This window comes from Geotrypetes seraphini, chromosome 4, assembly GCF_902459505.1.
Source record: "Geotrypetes seraphini chromosome 4, aGeoSer1.1, whole genome shotgun sequence".
NCBI classification, from domain to species: Eukaryota; Metazoa; Chordata; class Amphibia; order Gymnophiona; family Dermophiidae; genus Geotrypetes; species Geotrypetes seraphini.
Window position 1 is genome coordinate 178,421,814 of NC_047087.1, and position 15,691 is coordinate 178,437,504.

The following is a 15,691-nucleotide window of genomic DNA, read 5'->3' on the forward strand; positions in this document are numbered from 1 at the left end:
GAGCCCAGGGCTGTCCCTGCTTACTTTCCTCACCTACTGCTCTAGAGAGGTTTGAGCGCAGGCTGTCAGGCACCCGTAGGAGGCTCAGCAGTGTCTCGCAGGGTGCTTGATGCATTTTTCATCTCCCTCCCTTTCTGGTAATGCATCTGTCGGTCCGCGGGAGTAGAGGAGTGATCAAACGTCTTGTCTGACTGGCAGCCCGAAGATCATGGTGAAAGAGGCATATCCAGTGTGAGGCAGTGATTCTCCATTCCAGCTACTTTGAGAGCTGAGGCAGGCTACAGCACATTGCCGCACAGGTCACAGTGAGTAAGGCTGTTACAACCTCTGAGGTGAATTGGGAGGGTGTCTGAATTTCAGGTTTATGAGAGTTCCTGCATGGGTCCCTCAAAAATCCCAAAATTGCCGATTGTAAACTTTGAGAAGTTAGTTTAATTAGCGATTTTAGGCCACCTTGGATTTTTAGTGGTCTTTTTCAAAAGTTCCCTGCACTTCCAAATCTACAGTTTTTGCCTCAAAACTTGGGATGGAATCCTTGGGCTCTTCTACCCCAAATTAATGCCAGACTTGTACAAAATTTGCGCCTCAGGAGCGTACATGTGCCATGTGGTGTGGACCAGAGAGGCGGGAACGGCCAGCTTGATCTCTGTGTACTAAAGTGCCAAAAAGGGCAGCCCGTTAGGGCAGCCATCTTTGTTTTAAGGGCCTAGAAATTGTGACTGTTTCACATGTAAGGATGTGGATGCTCTGCAGCTCAAGAAACACAAAGTAGTCATCACAGGGTAATTCAATGCTCCGTGGTCCAGATGTCTTTTCTGACTTTTGAAATTTTTGTTGAAAGCTTTTTAAGAGGCAAAGATCCACTGCGCCTAGGACTTGTCTCCTAGGACTTGTCTCCTTTCGGCATAGCCTCACAAGGCACATCGTCACAGCCTGCTGCTGTTCAGATCTTGGTAGACCTTTCCTCAGGAGATACGGATGATAATGCTCAGTTTGCTAGCCCCCTAATTTCGGGGGATACTCTTCCCATGGCAGAGGACCCAGGAATGTATGCCAGTGTTTTTTGCTCATGCTTTGCCTTTAGAACCAGGGGAAAATCCCACGGTTCTGTATTTATTTAAATCTGCTGCTTTGGTGGATCTTATTTTAGGAGGAGATGGATTGGTCACTCAGCAGACTCCTGCTACTTCCTCCTCTCTTATTTGTGGAGTGAGAGCTCAGTCCTCAGTATTTCCTTGGCATCCTGATATTCACATCTTGATCTTGGAGCAGTGAGACTCTCCGGCAGTAGCTCTCTAGGTAGCGAAAACCCTGTACTGGCTGTATCCTATGACACAGGAGTGTCAGCAGCTTTGTAGTCAACTTAAAGTGGATTCCCTGGCTGCACAGGTTGCTAAGCGCACATCCCTTCCGAGCGAAGGTGGTGTGGTACTCGAGAATGTGCAGGACTGCCGAGTAGATATAGTTCTTAGGAGACTTTTTGAGGCAGTGGCTTAAGGAGTTACAGCTGTCTCAGCGGCGTCCTTTGTCACATGTGCTTACCTGTCCAGACTGATGTGGAGTATGTGGCTGATGATCTGTACAGCATTATTTGTGTCCTGGATAACGTATCAGCTTATTCCTTTTCTGCTTGTAGAATGCTCTGACTCAGATTATGGGTCGGTCATTCCACCTCTAAAGCTAATCAGGCCAGACTCCCTTTTAAAGGGCAACTGTTGTCTGGATGCTGTCAAGACTTTGTGTGGTAGAACGTCACCTCAAGTCTCTGCCTGATTGTAGACCCAGAACTTCTGGAGGCTCTAATTTTCATGGATTCAGCCAATCTCGTCAGTAGTCCAGTTCTACGTCACAGAGATTCTCCCAGGGCTACAGAAAGAGGTCTTCCTGTTCCTGTCATAACCAAGCTTCTTTACCGAGCTGCTCCATCTATCAAGAAGTTGCAATGATGCCAAGCTGTGGGAGGCCCCTTGGTGTATTGGGGGCAGGCTCTCAGTGTTTCTACAGATTTAGTCTGACCATTGGGTTCTGGACATAATTCAGTCCAGCTATAAGCTGGGATTTGCCCAGCCAATGGCAGATTGTTTTATGGACTCTCCTGCAGGGTGTCCGAAAGAGGCGGACAAGGTTCAAGCCACAGTAAGATGGTTGCTCGATATTCACATATTTTAAAACATATTTTAAAATCATGTTATCATATTTATATGATGAGATGTAGTAATTAATCAAATCCTGTGTTGGTTATTTGGTTGCTCGATATTCAGGCCATAAAGCCATTTCCGCCCAAATTCTTGGGCTCAAGTAGATACTCTACTTTCTCATGCCAAAGAAAGGCTCCGACGATTGGAGACCAATTTTGGACCTTCCTCACTTCAATGCAGTACTCAGAGATGATTTGATCTGTTATAGTGGCGGTGACCCCGGGAGACTTCCTAGCCTCTTTGGATCTGACAGAGGCCTGCTTACATATTCCTATTTTCTAGGACCACAAGAATTTCTCTGATTTCATGTTCTGGAACATCTTTATTAGTTTTCAGCTCTACCCTTTTGGGCTGGCGACAGCGCCTCGCACATTCACCAAAGTGATGCTCACCTGCACAAGATGGGGCTGCAAGTGCATCCTTACCTGGACGATTGGCTAATCAGAGCTCCCTAATTGTCCGAGGGTTGGCACTCAGTGGATCAGGTGATCCGAGTCCTGGAGGATTTGGGCTAGTTTCTTTTTTTAAAAAAAAAAATTCTTTATATTTTAAACTTTTGACAGTGAAAGAAAAAATACAATGTGAACAAAATACTTCAAGCAAGCATTAACTTCTTGCAAAGAAATTAAACAATGAGATAATCACAAAGTATAATCAGTCCTCAATAATTGGAGGAGGAGCTGCAGTTAGGCTGAAAAATTAACAGGAAACTCTTAAAGAAAAATAAGATGAAGCTAACAGGTGTCCAAACTTATCCTCACTAAGCTATATACTTGAATGGAGCAGATTCACGCAGTAGTTACAGACTGCCCTTGGGCGGAAATAAATCTAGACAGCTGCTATGGTACATAGAAAACATATTGACTATCTTTTTTAGACCATAACACATTTACAGGGGAACCTCAAGACAAATGTAGCACCTAATTGCAATGCCTGGGGGTCTCAATATGATAAATTGTTTCCTTCTCTTCTGTGTGGAACAAGATACATCAGGATATATTCTTAAAACATTTGCCATAAATGGAACATCTTTATATTTGAAAAAAAGTTTTAACATCCATTCCCTGTCTGAATCTATAGCAAACTGTATCAGCAACGTAGGCGTAACCTGTACTTAAGTTTCCGACCTCTCTAAGAAATTAGTTAAATCCAAACTATCAGCAGATAAATTCTGCTGGTTAGGATTTTGGATTTAATTCTCCTGGGAAGGTAATACATTTTTGAGAAAGGTGGATATGAAATTTCTGGTATTTTCAAAACTTCAGTTAAGTATTTTTTAAACATATGTGCTGATACAGGAAAAACTTTTGGGGAAATTTATAATCCACAGATTACATTTCTTAGTGGCATTCTCCAGCATTTCTAACTTGACGTGGAGATTCCCACTATCCTTAACCCAAGTTAAGGCTTGAGTTTGGGCTAGTTTCTGAATTACTGAAAGAGCAATTTGACGCTGTTTAAATGTCTAGAGCAGTGGTTCCCAACCCTGTCCTGGAGGACCACCAGGCCAGTCGGGTTTTCAGGATAGCCCTAATGAATATGCATGAGAGCTATCTGCATATAATGGAGGTGCCAGGCATGAAAATCTGCTCCATGCATATTCATTAGGGCTATCCTGAAAACCCGACTGGCCTGGTGGTCCTTCAGGACAGGGTTGGGAATCACTGGCCTAGAGTATCTGGGAGTCTTGTTCAACATGGCTGTTGGCCATATCTTTTTACTAGAGGAATGCAGGCAGCAGCTGTGCTCCCAAATATCCTATCTCTTGCCCAAGTGTGCTTTGTTGGTATGGGATTCTCTTCCCGTCCTGGGGGTCTATGGCAGCTCCAATAGATGTAGCATCTTGGGCAAGAACCCATATGTGTCCTCTTCAGACAGTGTTGCTTTCCTGCTGGTCTCCCCAAATGGATGCTCATGCCAGCCTGTATTGCTGATTTCATCCTCAGTCCTTCTCCAAAGGCGTTCCTCAGTGGATTGTTACCTGGGTAGTTGTACTGACTGAGCCAGTCTCCTAGGCCCATTGCAACCACCAACCCATTCAGGAGTTTTGGACGCCCTCTCAGAAATGGATGGTCAATCAACAGGCTGGAATTGTGTGCCATCCAGTTGGTTCTAGTGTAATTTCAGAAGATTCTTGAAGATCAAGCGGTCAGTCTTATCTACAGGAGTGCTCTGTGTCTGGAAGCCCACATGCTCTTTCACTGGGCGGAACGGCATCTTTAGGTGCTGTCGGCAGCGCATGTGGTGGGCTTTGACCATGTTCAAGCCAACTTCCTCAGCAGACAGACCTTGGATCAGGGCTAGTGGTCACTATTAATGGCAGTGTTTCAGGTCATTGAGTCCATATGTCCAGTGCATAGAGTCATCTGCCTTGACCTCTTTGAAAAAAAACCCAGAATAGGAATGATAATTAACATTTTCTCAGCGTACAGTGTGCTTTGTGGGTTTTTTAAAAAATTTTATTGTTGATAGATCATTTTGACTTGGTCATTTTAAAAGTAGCTCGCAAGCCCAAAAAGTGTGGGCACCCCTGAGCTAGAGCTTTGAAGCTGCGTGTTTCTGCCATAAAGGTCATCTCTGACGCAACCGGAAGTTGCATCAGAGACGACCTTTATGGCAGCCATATGCAACTACAATGCTCCGGCTGCTGTAGAAAGGCAGTTTAGACATCGCCGGCCACAGGGCAGGAAGGTTTGTCGGACCGGGCCTGTTGTCCGGGCCGGGGGAGGGAGGGGGGAGAAAGCGCCACGAAGGTAAGGGGCAGGGAGGGAGAAAGGAAGAAAAGGTGGGGTGGAGAGGAAAACAGGTAAAACAGAGGGGGGAGAAGGACACTGAAAGCACATGGGGAAGACAGAGTGGGAAGAAGATTCTGAAGGGAAATGAGGAACAGAGAGTGGGGAGAAGACACTGAAGGGAAATGAAGAGAGAGTTGGGAGAAGACGCTGGCAGGGAAGAAGACAGAGATGCCAGACTATGGGAGGAGCGGAGGGAAGAAGATGGGTGCCAGACCAATTTGAAAGGAGGGAGAAAGAGAGAGGCACAGTAACAGAGCAAATGGAAGATGCAGAGAGAAGAGAGACAGTGGATGGAAGGAAGAGAGTAACAAGAAGATGAGGAAAGCAGAAACCAAAAAAGACAAAGGTAGAACAAAAATTTTCTATTTATTTATTGCTTTAGGAGACATGTGTCACTGTTTCTGTGGTGTTGCATTGTATGCAGAGTCCAGCTTCTTGCTGGTTCAATTTAACCTTTGTCTATGTATTTCTATTTATCCCCCCTTTTACAAAACTGTGGAGCATTTTTTAGCGCCAGCCGTGGTGGTAGCAGCTCTGATGCTCAGAATTCTATGAGCGTCAGAACTGTTACCACGGTGGCTAAAATCCACACTTGTAAAAGGGGGAGGAGTTAGTTTGTGATGACATATTCCATACTAGGCGAAGGTGTTCTGTGTGTTCGAAAGACATGGATTGACGGTGTAGGATTGATCTGTACTAGTCTGGCTTGTTTAGTTTTATAATGGGTGTATTGATGTACTGCTGACTGCAGTATGTAAGATGCTGCCTTTTCCTAGGTACTCATGTGTTACATGTAGCTTGTTACTAAAAATCATGTTTTTCGTACAGATGGGGGGGGGGGTGCCAAAAAATGATGGGCCCCGGGTGTCACATATGATAGGTATGCCACTGGATGTGATACACCTGCGTGTGATTTGAGCCACTTTAAGTGGGAGGATATATGGAGGTATCCTAATTTATTCTTCAGTTAGAATACACATTTTTGTGGATATCTTTTGTTTCATGAGTAAATCAAGAAAAGTTTTTTGTTGTTTACCTGCAATTACAATTACATCACTGTCTTTTACAGAGATAAATAAAAAATAAGATTTGGCATCGATATGTGAACATTTCTTAAGAAAGAACTGAATATTTCATGGGGTGTCCTACTTTTTTCACATGACTAGGATCAAAGCGGTTAACAAAAAAAATCCAATGAAATAGAAAAGAACTCCATTAAAAAAGAAAAAAAACAGAGAATCACACTATATAAAATAACATAACTCATACTTATTTTACAATATGTTTATAATGTATAAATAAAATGATATGTGTTACTTGTAAATATATTTGAATATATTGGGGGAAAATATGAAATATTAGTTCAATATTTGACAAACGAATTAACATACAGACATATCATCTCAGTTCTATTTGTTTCTAACATATTTTAAAGCAACAATGTCTGTTAGATTTTTTTATTATCTATTGTTTTAGGTAATATGTAGAAATAAAACAAAAGAAATAAAGTAATAACTTTTTTATTGAACTAACTCAATGGATTTTATGATGAGCTTTTGAAGGTACCGTCCCTTCTTCAGATAAGAAATAATCTTATTGCTTTAAAAATAATTCTAAATTCTTGGAAAGACCGATCTAAAATTCATTATATACAACAATGGTATTTGATATGACTAACATATTGTTATGAAACTTATTTAGATTTTTTTAAAAAAAATCCTCATTACATTCCAAAAATATTGATAAATGGTTTTATCCAAATATATTGACACAAATGCTACATTTTTCACATTGTTTTAGGTTTAACTATTTAACTCCCTCTTTTACTAAGGCGTGCTAGCCAATTTAGCACGCGCTGTGTTAGCATTTAGCATGCGCTAAATTGGCTAGCGCGCCTTAAGTGTATGTTAGAATTTTTTCAGGGCAACCCCAATTAGCAGATTTGCGGCTTCCCTGCCAGCAGGAGAAACTGCAAATCAGTTACGAGGGATTGCCCCTGAGTGCCCGCCCCCCTCTCATTAAAAAAAAAAAAAAAATCCCTGGTGGTCTACTTGCATGGGACTACTCTAATCAATACCTTTTATTTTGAAGACCAGTAGGAGGGATGCGAAATCCCTCCTGGCAGGCCCACCTTCCTCTTTGCTGCAGCCAGGGAGAGGTCTAAGGCCCTGATTGGCTTAGACACCTAAGGCCATCCCAGAGGCGGGGCCTTAACTGCCTGAGTCAATGAGCCATAGGCCCCTGGCTGAAGCATTCTAAGATGCACTGGGAGGGGCATGAGATCTTGATTAGCTCAGACGCCTAGTTCTGACCACCAGGATATTTTTTTTAGTTATCGCTCCTGCCTCCTAACTTTGAGGTGGTGTGCACGCGCAAGGGGGATTAAAGTATCAAAAAAAATTATTTTGGAGGTTAGGGGCGGGATCTACTGAACCACCAGGGCTTTGGGGAAGGGAGGCGAAGAAACGGAGTTGGATTTTTTTAAGGGGCGTGTCTTCGCGTTGCTATGACACACCATACCTTGTACATTGGTACAACAAAATTCGACCTTCGACGCTCTACATTTTTGATATCCTTCCTCCTTTTTAGCCCTCCGCGCCGTGAATGGAATGCCATCCATCTGTTTGGTGGCTAAGGAAGAAAGGAGTTCCTTAGCAACGCGTCCCCAGCAGCGGCAACCGACGAACACGTGTGGCGAGGTGGCGCGAAGGGAGGGAAGGCATGGGCGGCCCCAAGGACTGGTTATGGGCCAGGCGCTTCGGAAAGGTGGTGGCAAGGCTGCCCACCAGAGGGAAGGAAAGGGGAGGAGGGTGTTGCCTTGGTGCTGACGGAGAGAAGTTTCTACTCACCTGTTTCGGCGCTCGTAGTGGTACGCATAGTGCGGAGTCCGACACCTGCTTTCGCCCTACCACTTGTTCTTGTAGCACTGAACAGTCGTCTCTCTTAAAGTCCGGAACGGGTGCTTGGGCGGCTCGGGATTGCGAGCAGAGAGATGTTCAAGAACACCTTCCAGAGCGGTTTTCTCTCCATTCTGTACAGCATCGGTAGTAAGCCGCTCCAGATCTGGGATAAGAAGGTGAGAGCCGGGCAAAATGCCAGCTGGGTTGATTATCTAGTCCTGGCATCGGTGTAGTTTCCCTGATTTTTTTTTTTGTGGTGGGGGAAATCAAGGAATAACGAAGGAGCAAATTCAATACCAGCGCCTAGGGAGGGAGGAAAGGAGGGTAACCTATGGCTACAGGGCCATCACCTCCCTGTATGAGGGATGTGCGGTGTTGTAGTTCTAATTTCCTAATTCCACACAGATCCATTGGTAACTTTGGAGTTATATACGTCTTTGACAATTTTCATATAGGGAGATTTCATTTCCTAAGACTAGACACTGTAGGCAATGGGTGTAAATAGGTGACCTATTCCCTAACTGGGAATAGGTCAGAGAGTTATTCATCTGCCTGAGACAAGAAGATGAGAGATACCTGGGAGGAATTAGTAAAGCACTTTCAGTCCGGGACAGGAGAAAGAGAAAGAGAAAGATGCTGCACATCAGCCTTTCAGCTGCCAGATCTTGAGGCCTGTCAGAAAGGCACTAGAACACACCTGCTGGTTTCTTTCTGTTGTCCCAGGTACAAATTGCTTAGATACTCTGTGTAAGATGAGATCCTGCAAGAAGTTTCATATTGTTAACTGGTGAAGATATTGGAGTCAAGGCAAAGTGTCATACTATTAGGGCTGTCCCAAGGGTATCAAATGCCTTAAATGAACCATCAGCCATGGGCCATGCCACTCCACCCATTGTCTAGCACAAGCATGTCAAACTTAAAGGCTGACACGGGCCAAATAAACAAGCCAACTTCACTGTATTTTGTCTTCAAATCTGAATCGCACTGCATATGATTAGGTACTGATTCTATATTTATTGAGAATATCGAAGAAAATAAAGAAAACTTGGCTTCCAAAGATTTAAAATCTGCAAATCTTGTTTCAAACTCAGTTCCAAGGCTTAAAATTTTTGCTGCATATTTTTGATACGATGCAATTTCACCTAAAGTTGATTTGTTTATGTTGCATGTCAGAACGTGCATTAAATCTTCATTTTTCAACTGCTTTTCCCAAAGAACTAGCTTACATTGGAATGTTTTAACTTTATCACACATGTTCATAATGATCTGATCTTTTCCTTGCAGTTTTAAATTTAAATTGTTTAAGTGTTTTGTTATATCAACCATGAAGGATAAATCTTAAAACTATATTGGATCAGAAAACAACCTTGTGTCTTGATTTTTTGTTATTAAAAACTGACATATTTCTTCTTTCAAGTCCCAGAATTATTTAAGGACCTTGGAGCAGGATAGCCATCGTACCTTGGTGAAGTAGGACAAACCGGAATATTCGCTTTCTAATTCTCTTAAGATGTTCCCTTTGCAATTGCTAATAAAGATATTAAAAAAAAAAAAAAGAAAGCAGAGAATTGTCGCCAATGTAAGCCTTCAGATCTTATGAAATTGATAATTTTTTTTTACAAATGTCAACACATTTGTCATGTTTATTACCTTTGTACATAATACTTCTTGATGTATAATGCAACACGTTTGATGAATTTTGGATCCGTCACAAGTTTCACTTTGGTTTTTTTGCAGTAATGCCACAAAACCATTAGTTTTTCCGGCCATTGAAAAAGCTCCATCTGTAGTTACAGAAGTTAGTTTTGACAGAGGTAAATTGTATTTTTGTATTTTGTCCCATTGTAGTGCCATGCATTGGTACTAGCTACAATAATTCCTAAAAAATGTTGAAATTTGTGTCACAAGCACAAAGAAACACAGCTAATCGAGCTACACTCCCAATGTCCGTACTCTCGTCACAGGCAATGGAAAAAGCTTCGAAAACTAGATAATTTTGCTTTGATCTGATCACTTAAATTGCCAGCAAAAATCAGTAATTCTTTCTGCAACTGTATTTCAAGACAAAGAGGCTGTTTGAAAAATCTTCACACTTCCAGGACAAACAATTTCTGCAGCTTTAATTTGACATTCCTTGATTAAATCACTTCGGTAAAAGGTTTTGAGTGTTTAGCTATCAACTCCAACAAGGCTTAGCTTGCACGCACTGCTGCTTCACTTTCTTGTGATACTATAGTAAACATAAACGGTTGTTTTTTCAGTCCCAACTTGAGCTCTTTCAATTTTTCTTCTCTCATTAATCCTTCGTAATTGTCATATTTTGATTTATGCTGTTCATAGTGCTGTTTAATGTTATATAACTTTGGCACACTAATGACATTATTACATATCAAGCAAATTATTTTATCTTTTACTTCACAGCAAAAATACTCCAATTCCCACTTTTCTTGGAAATTTCGATGTTCATCATCAATTTTTTGTTTAGTTTTACTACCACTTGGTTTTGATAAAGACATACTGAATACAAAGAGCTGAAATGAGTAATTGTTAACACAAAATAAATAAAACATTTCAATAAAAATCAATATCTTTTCTTAAATATTAACTTACCAGACACAGAATAATCGTCCAAATTGGGATTGGAAACTGGCTTGAAGGTAGGCTTCAGAGGGTAGTGGTGAATGGCACCCCCTCCGAAACGACAGAGGTGATCAGTTGAGTGCCACAGGGCTCTGTCCTGGGCCCAATCCTGTTCAACATCTACATAAGGGACTTGGCAGAAGGGCTCCGAGGTAAAATAACATTATTCGCCGATGACGCCAAACTAAGCAATGTAGTGGCCAAGAGTACAACAGACAAAAATTCAATGCCCGACAACATGATGCACGACCTACTACTACTGGAGCTTCAATGCCAAAAAATGCAAAGTCATGCACCTGGGCAGCCAAAATCCATGCAAGACTTACACCTTAAATGGCGAGATCCTAACAAGAACTGAAGCAGAATGTGACCTAGGGGTGATCGTCAGTGAGGACATGAAGGTTGCCAATCAAGTGGAGCAAGCTTCCTCCAAAGCAAGGCAAATCATAGGTTGCATACGCAGGAGTTTCGTTAGCCGTAAGCCTGGTCATTATGCCATTGTATAGATCCATGGTGAGATCACACCTGGAGTACTGTGTGCAATTCTGGAGGCCGCATTACCGAAAGGATGTGCTGAGACTAGAGTCGGTCCAGAGAATGGCCACCTGGATGATCGCGGGTCTCAAGGATCTCCCGTACGAGGAAAGGCTGGATAAATTACAGCTCTACTCACTCGAGGAACGCAGAGAGAGGGGAGACATGATAGAGACGTTCAAGTATCTCATGGGCCACATCGAAGTGGAAGAAGATATCTTCCTTCTCAAGGGTCCCACGGCAACCAGGGAGCACCCGTGGAAAATCAGGGGAGGGAAACTGCACGGTGACACTAGGAAATTCTTTTTCACTGAAAGAGTGGTTGACCACTGGAATAGTCTTCCACTGAGGCCAGCAGCGTGCCTGATTTTAAGGCCAAATGGGATAGACACGTGGGATCTATTCACTGAGTTAGGTGGGGGAGGGTCATTGCGGTGGGCAGACTAGATGGGTCGTGGCCCTTATCTGCCATCTATTTCTATGTTTCTATGTTAAATTAATAAATGTAATGTAAATAAACCTATACTCATATTTTTATTGTACTCCGAAGGCAAAATATTTCCTGTTAGACGCACCAAGCAAGTCAGTACAAGATTAATGGCGTGGTAGGTATTATTATCATCATCTGATTCACTGCTAGTATTAGTGGGGGGGGGGGAAATGTTGTGTTATGACTAGAGACATAAACTTGTCTCAGGTACCAAAGGCATCCGAATCGTAGTACTTAAGAGTAAACAACTGGTTAAACTCGTACATTGTATTGTTGTTTTCGACTGGCTTTGATAGGCAACTGCTCAGCGCCGATGGATTGCAGGAGAAATTTTTTGTCTCTAATTATGACTTATTGGATTACATTGGCTGGACCGCAAAGATGTTTCTTATGGGCCACGAGTTTGAAATGCTTGGTCTAGCATTTCCATTTCCCTCCCGTCCAAGTTTCTAGCATCACCCCATTTCTTCCTAGCTGTCTAAATATCTCTATCCTTCCCTCCCCCTAAGGAGTCTAGCATATCTCCCTTCTACCCCCACCACCATCAAAGCGTCCAGCATTTTTAGAAAATAGAAGCATAGGGGAGGGACGGCAGTACAATGCTGACAAAGCCAGCAAAGCTGCTGGTAGTGATGGGTACTTAGGATCCCAAAGCACATATATCTGCCATTTCTCCCCCCCTTCCCAAGTGCTATTGGAGGGGGCAGGATGTGGCAGGCCTTGCATATGAATTTGTGCGCTGGGATGCTGAAAGGCCTGCCAATGACAGAAACTTTTAAAGGTTTTTCTGTTGCTGTCTTTGCTGGTGCTGCCTCCCTGCCCCCTCCCTAAAGTCTGCATTCATAAGCAGAAGCTTAGTCCTCCTAGTGGTATGGCTGGCCCGGTACACCATCAAAAGCGTGCTGGACTTTAGTGCACCAACAATCCCGTGGTGACATTTGCACACCAGGACATATGCGCGCCGCCACTTCCGCAGCTTTTAAGGCTTTCCATTAGCACTGTTAGGAGGTGTGTAGGGGGGAACCCCCCACTTCATCTTCACGATCCCATTTGGGGGAGGAACCCTCCAAGTACATTGAAAACTCCCGTTTTCCTTTCCATTTTCACTGTTTGGGAGTTTTCAGTGTAGTGTGTGTGGGGGGGTTTCCAAGGAGAGGGGGGGTCCAGTGTGGGGGGGTCCCCGCACACCCCCCGAACTGCAGCATGAGGACTTGTAAATGTATTGAGGCTCCCCCACACACACCCCTTACAGCGCTAATGTAAAGCCTTAAAAGTGGCGGAAGCAGTGAATGCATATGTCCTGCATGCAAATGTCGCTGCGAGATTGTCGGTACGCCAAAGTCCGGCGTGCTTTTGACGGGTCACCAGCTGGCCCTACATAGTACCAGCCCTGGGGGTTACACTAGAGTGGAGCAGTGGCCTAGTGGTTAGAGCTGCTGCCTCAGCACCCTGAAGTTGTGTAGAGAATGACACAGTGGCAGAATATGTCACATCTCCGTCCTTGCGCAAAACCATCCTATGTCATTCTTTAAGGAGAGAGAGAAGAATCAAGAGTATGAATGGGTACAGCCACTAATCCTCAAGCCTTGCATTGATGAATGCTAATGTAGAAGGACTGAGGCTGAGATAGACACAGAGACAGTGACAAATTCTGTCACTGTGTCATTCTTTAGTTGTGAATTGATCTTAGCCTGTACCCTGTGTCCTTGGGCAAGTCACTTAACCCTCCATTGCATCACAGCTGGATTGTGAGCCTTCTAGGACAGATAGGGAAAATATTTAGAGTACCAGATTACCATTCGATGTATTGTAAACTACTTTGGGTGAGTCTCTTCATGAAAATATGAATAATAAATCCCAATAAATAGAGCATAGAGGAACTCCTTTAGTGGAAACATTTTGGAGTGGGACTCAATATAATGAAATGTGGGAACTTATAGGTATGTAAGTGTCTTTATAAGAGAGAAAAGCAGACCCCCTAAATTCTCTGTCCTATGCTTTCCTCCCCTCTCTTTCCCTGTATTGCTTCTATATTCACTCTCTTATGCTCCATTCATTTCTTGCCTATCCTTATATTGTTCCCTTTATTGCTGCTACTCTGTCTCTGCGTTTCTTCATTTTCTTCCATTTCACCCAGTAACATTTCCATCAATGATCTACTTCTTCACCAGCAGCTACATCCCTTTGTAGATCTGTTTTCTCATACTGCCCCATCTCTTTCTTCCTCCATGCCGGATCCCATCATTCACTGGCTGGCAAGAGTGAGCAGTGCTTTGGAACTGCATCAGCCTCCTCTGCTCTGTTGTTTCAACATTGTGATAAGAAGTGTGATTTTTCTTTCCCCAGGATGGAGACTTGAGGCAGCAGGCACCTGGGGCTTAACTTGAATTCCATATTACTATATTATGTTTTGATCATAAAATAAGAGTGGACACACTGAACTGGGATAGTGAGTGCTACCTTCTGGTTTGATTCTCCAGATATCTGCAATGAATACATGCAAATTTGTAGATATGTATTAGTAGGAGAATTTTCAAAGGGATCTACATTAGTGACTGTGAGGAAACACTAATCAAACGCCAATTGGATATGATCCTGAACGAGGAGAATCTACGAGATCCCCATCAACATGGTTTTACGAAGAGAAGGTCCTGCCAATCGAATCAGATCAGCTTCTTTGACTGGGTAACAAGAAAGTTGGATATAGGGGAGTCCCTGGACGTTGTGTACTTGGATTTCAGCAAAGCGTTTGCTAGCGTCCCACACCGCAGGTTATTGAGCAAGATGGGTTCGATGGGACTGGGTGAAACATTAACCGCATGGGTTAGGGACTGGCTTAGAGGTAGACCAGAGGGTAGTGGTAAACGGTACCCTCTCCGATACGACGGAGGTGATCAGCGGAGTGCTGCAGGGCTCGGTCTTGGGCCCGATCCTATTTAACATCTTCGTAAGAGACTTGGCTAAGGGGCTTTGAGGTAAAATTACATTATTCGCTGATGATGCCAAACTATTCAAAATAGTAGGCAACTGCACAACAGATGAAAGCATAGTGCCCGACAAAAGCTCAATGCCCGACAGTATGACGCAAGACCTCCTCCTGCTGGAGCATTGGTCAAAGACTTGGCAACAAGTTTCAATGCCAAAAAAATGCAAGGTCATGCACCTTGGCGGCAAAAATCCATGCAGGACTTACACCCTAAATGGTGAGATCCTAGCAAGGACTGTAGCAGAACGTGACTTGGGGGTGATCATTAGCGAAGACATGAAGACTGCCAATCAAGTGGAGAAAGCTTCATCCAGGGCTAGACAAATCATGGGCTGTATCTGTAGAAGTTTCGTCAGCCGTAAGCCCGAGGTCATAATGCCGTTGTACAGATCCATGGTGAGACCCCTTCTGGAATACTGTGTACAATTCTGGAGGCCGCATTATCAAAAAGATGTGCGCAGAGTTGAGTCGGTTCAGCAAATGGCCACCAGGATGGTCTCAGGTCTCAAGGATCTCCCATATGAGGAACGACTGGGTAAGTTGCAGCTGTACTCACTCGAGGAATACAGAGAGAGGGAAGACATGATCGAGACGTTCAAATATGTCACAGGCCGTATCGAGGTGGAAGAGGATCTCTTTTTCCTTAAAGGACCCACGGCAACAAGAGGGCATCAGTTGAAAATCAGGGATGGGAAATTTCATGGCGACACCAGAAAATATTTCTTCACCGAAAGGGTGGTTGATCGCTGGAATAATCTTCCACAACAGGTAATTGAGGCCAGCAGTGTGCCTTAAGAAAAGATGGGATTGGCATGTGGGATCTCTTCATGGAGGTAGTTAGGGGGCGGGCCATTAGTGTGGGCAGACTAGATGGGCCGTGGCCCTTTTCTGCCGTCATGTTCTATGTTTCTATGTCTAGCTACTATACGTTCCCTTGGAAGAAGCTTTAATTTCTCTTGGAGCAGCTAAAAGCATGTGCAGGCTTTTCATGTATGCTTTTAGCCTGATTGAAAAGAGGTGTTCCCAGTGTGTATAGATTTGATTTTCAAATGTTCTGATATTGTCATGTCCCCAATTTGCTGCTGCACAAACAGACAGAGCATGGATTGATTAATGGAGTACTGACAGAACTTTTTCCAACCTAAATT

The 15,691-nt window shown here is 43.4% G+C and overlaps 1 protein-coding gene across 1 annotated transcript in view; it reads left to right on the forward strand.

Moving 5' to 3' along the window:
* Positions 1 to 7,352: 7,352 nt before the first annotated feature.
* CFAP20 (cilia and flagella associated protein 20) overlaps positions 7,353 to 15,691 on the forward strand; it is a 37,623-nt gene continuing 29,284 nt past the window's right edge. Inside the window, exon 1 of the mRNA XM_033940920.1 lies at positions 7,353 to 8,069. Coding sequence (XP_033796811.1) covers positions 7,986 to 8,069 — 84 coding nt within the window. The 5' untranslated portion in view covers positions 7,353 to 7,985. The remainder of the gene's footprint in view (positions 8,070 to 15,691) is intronic.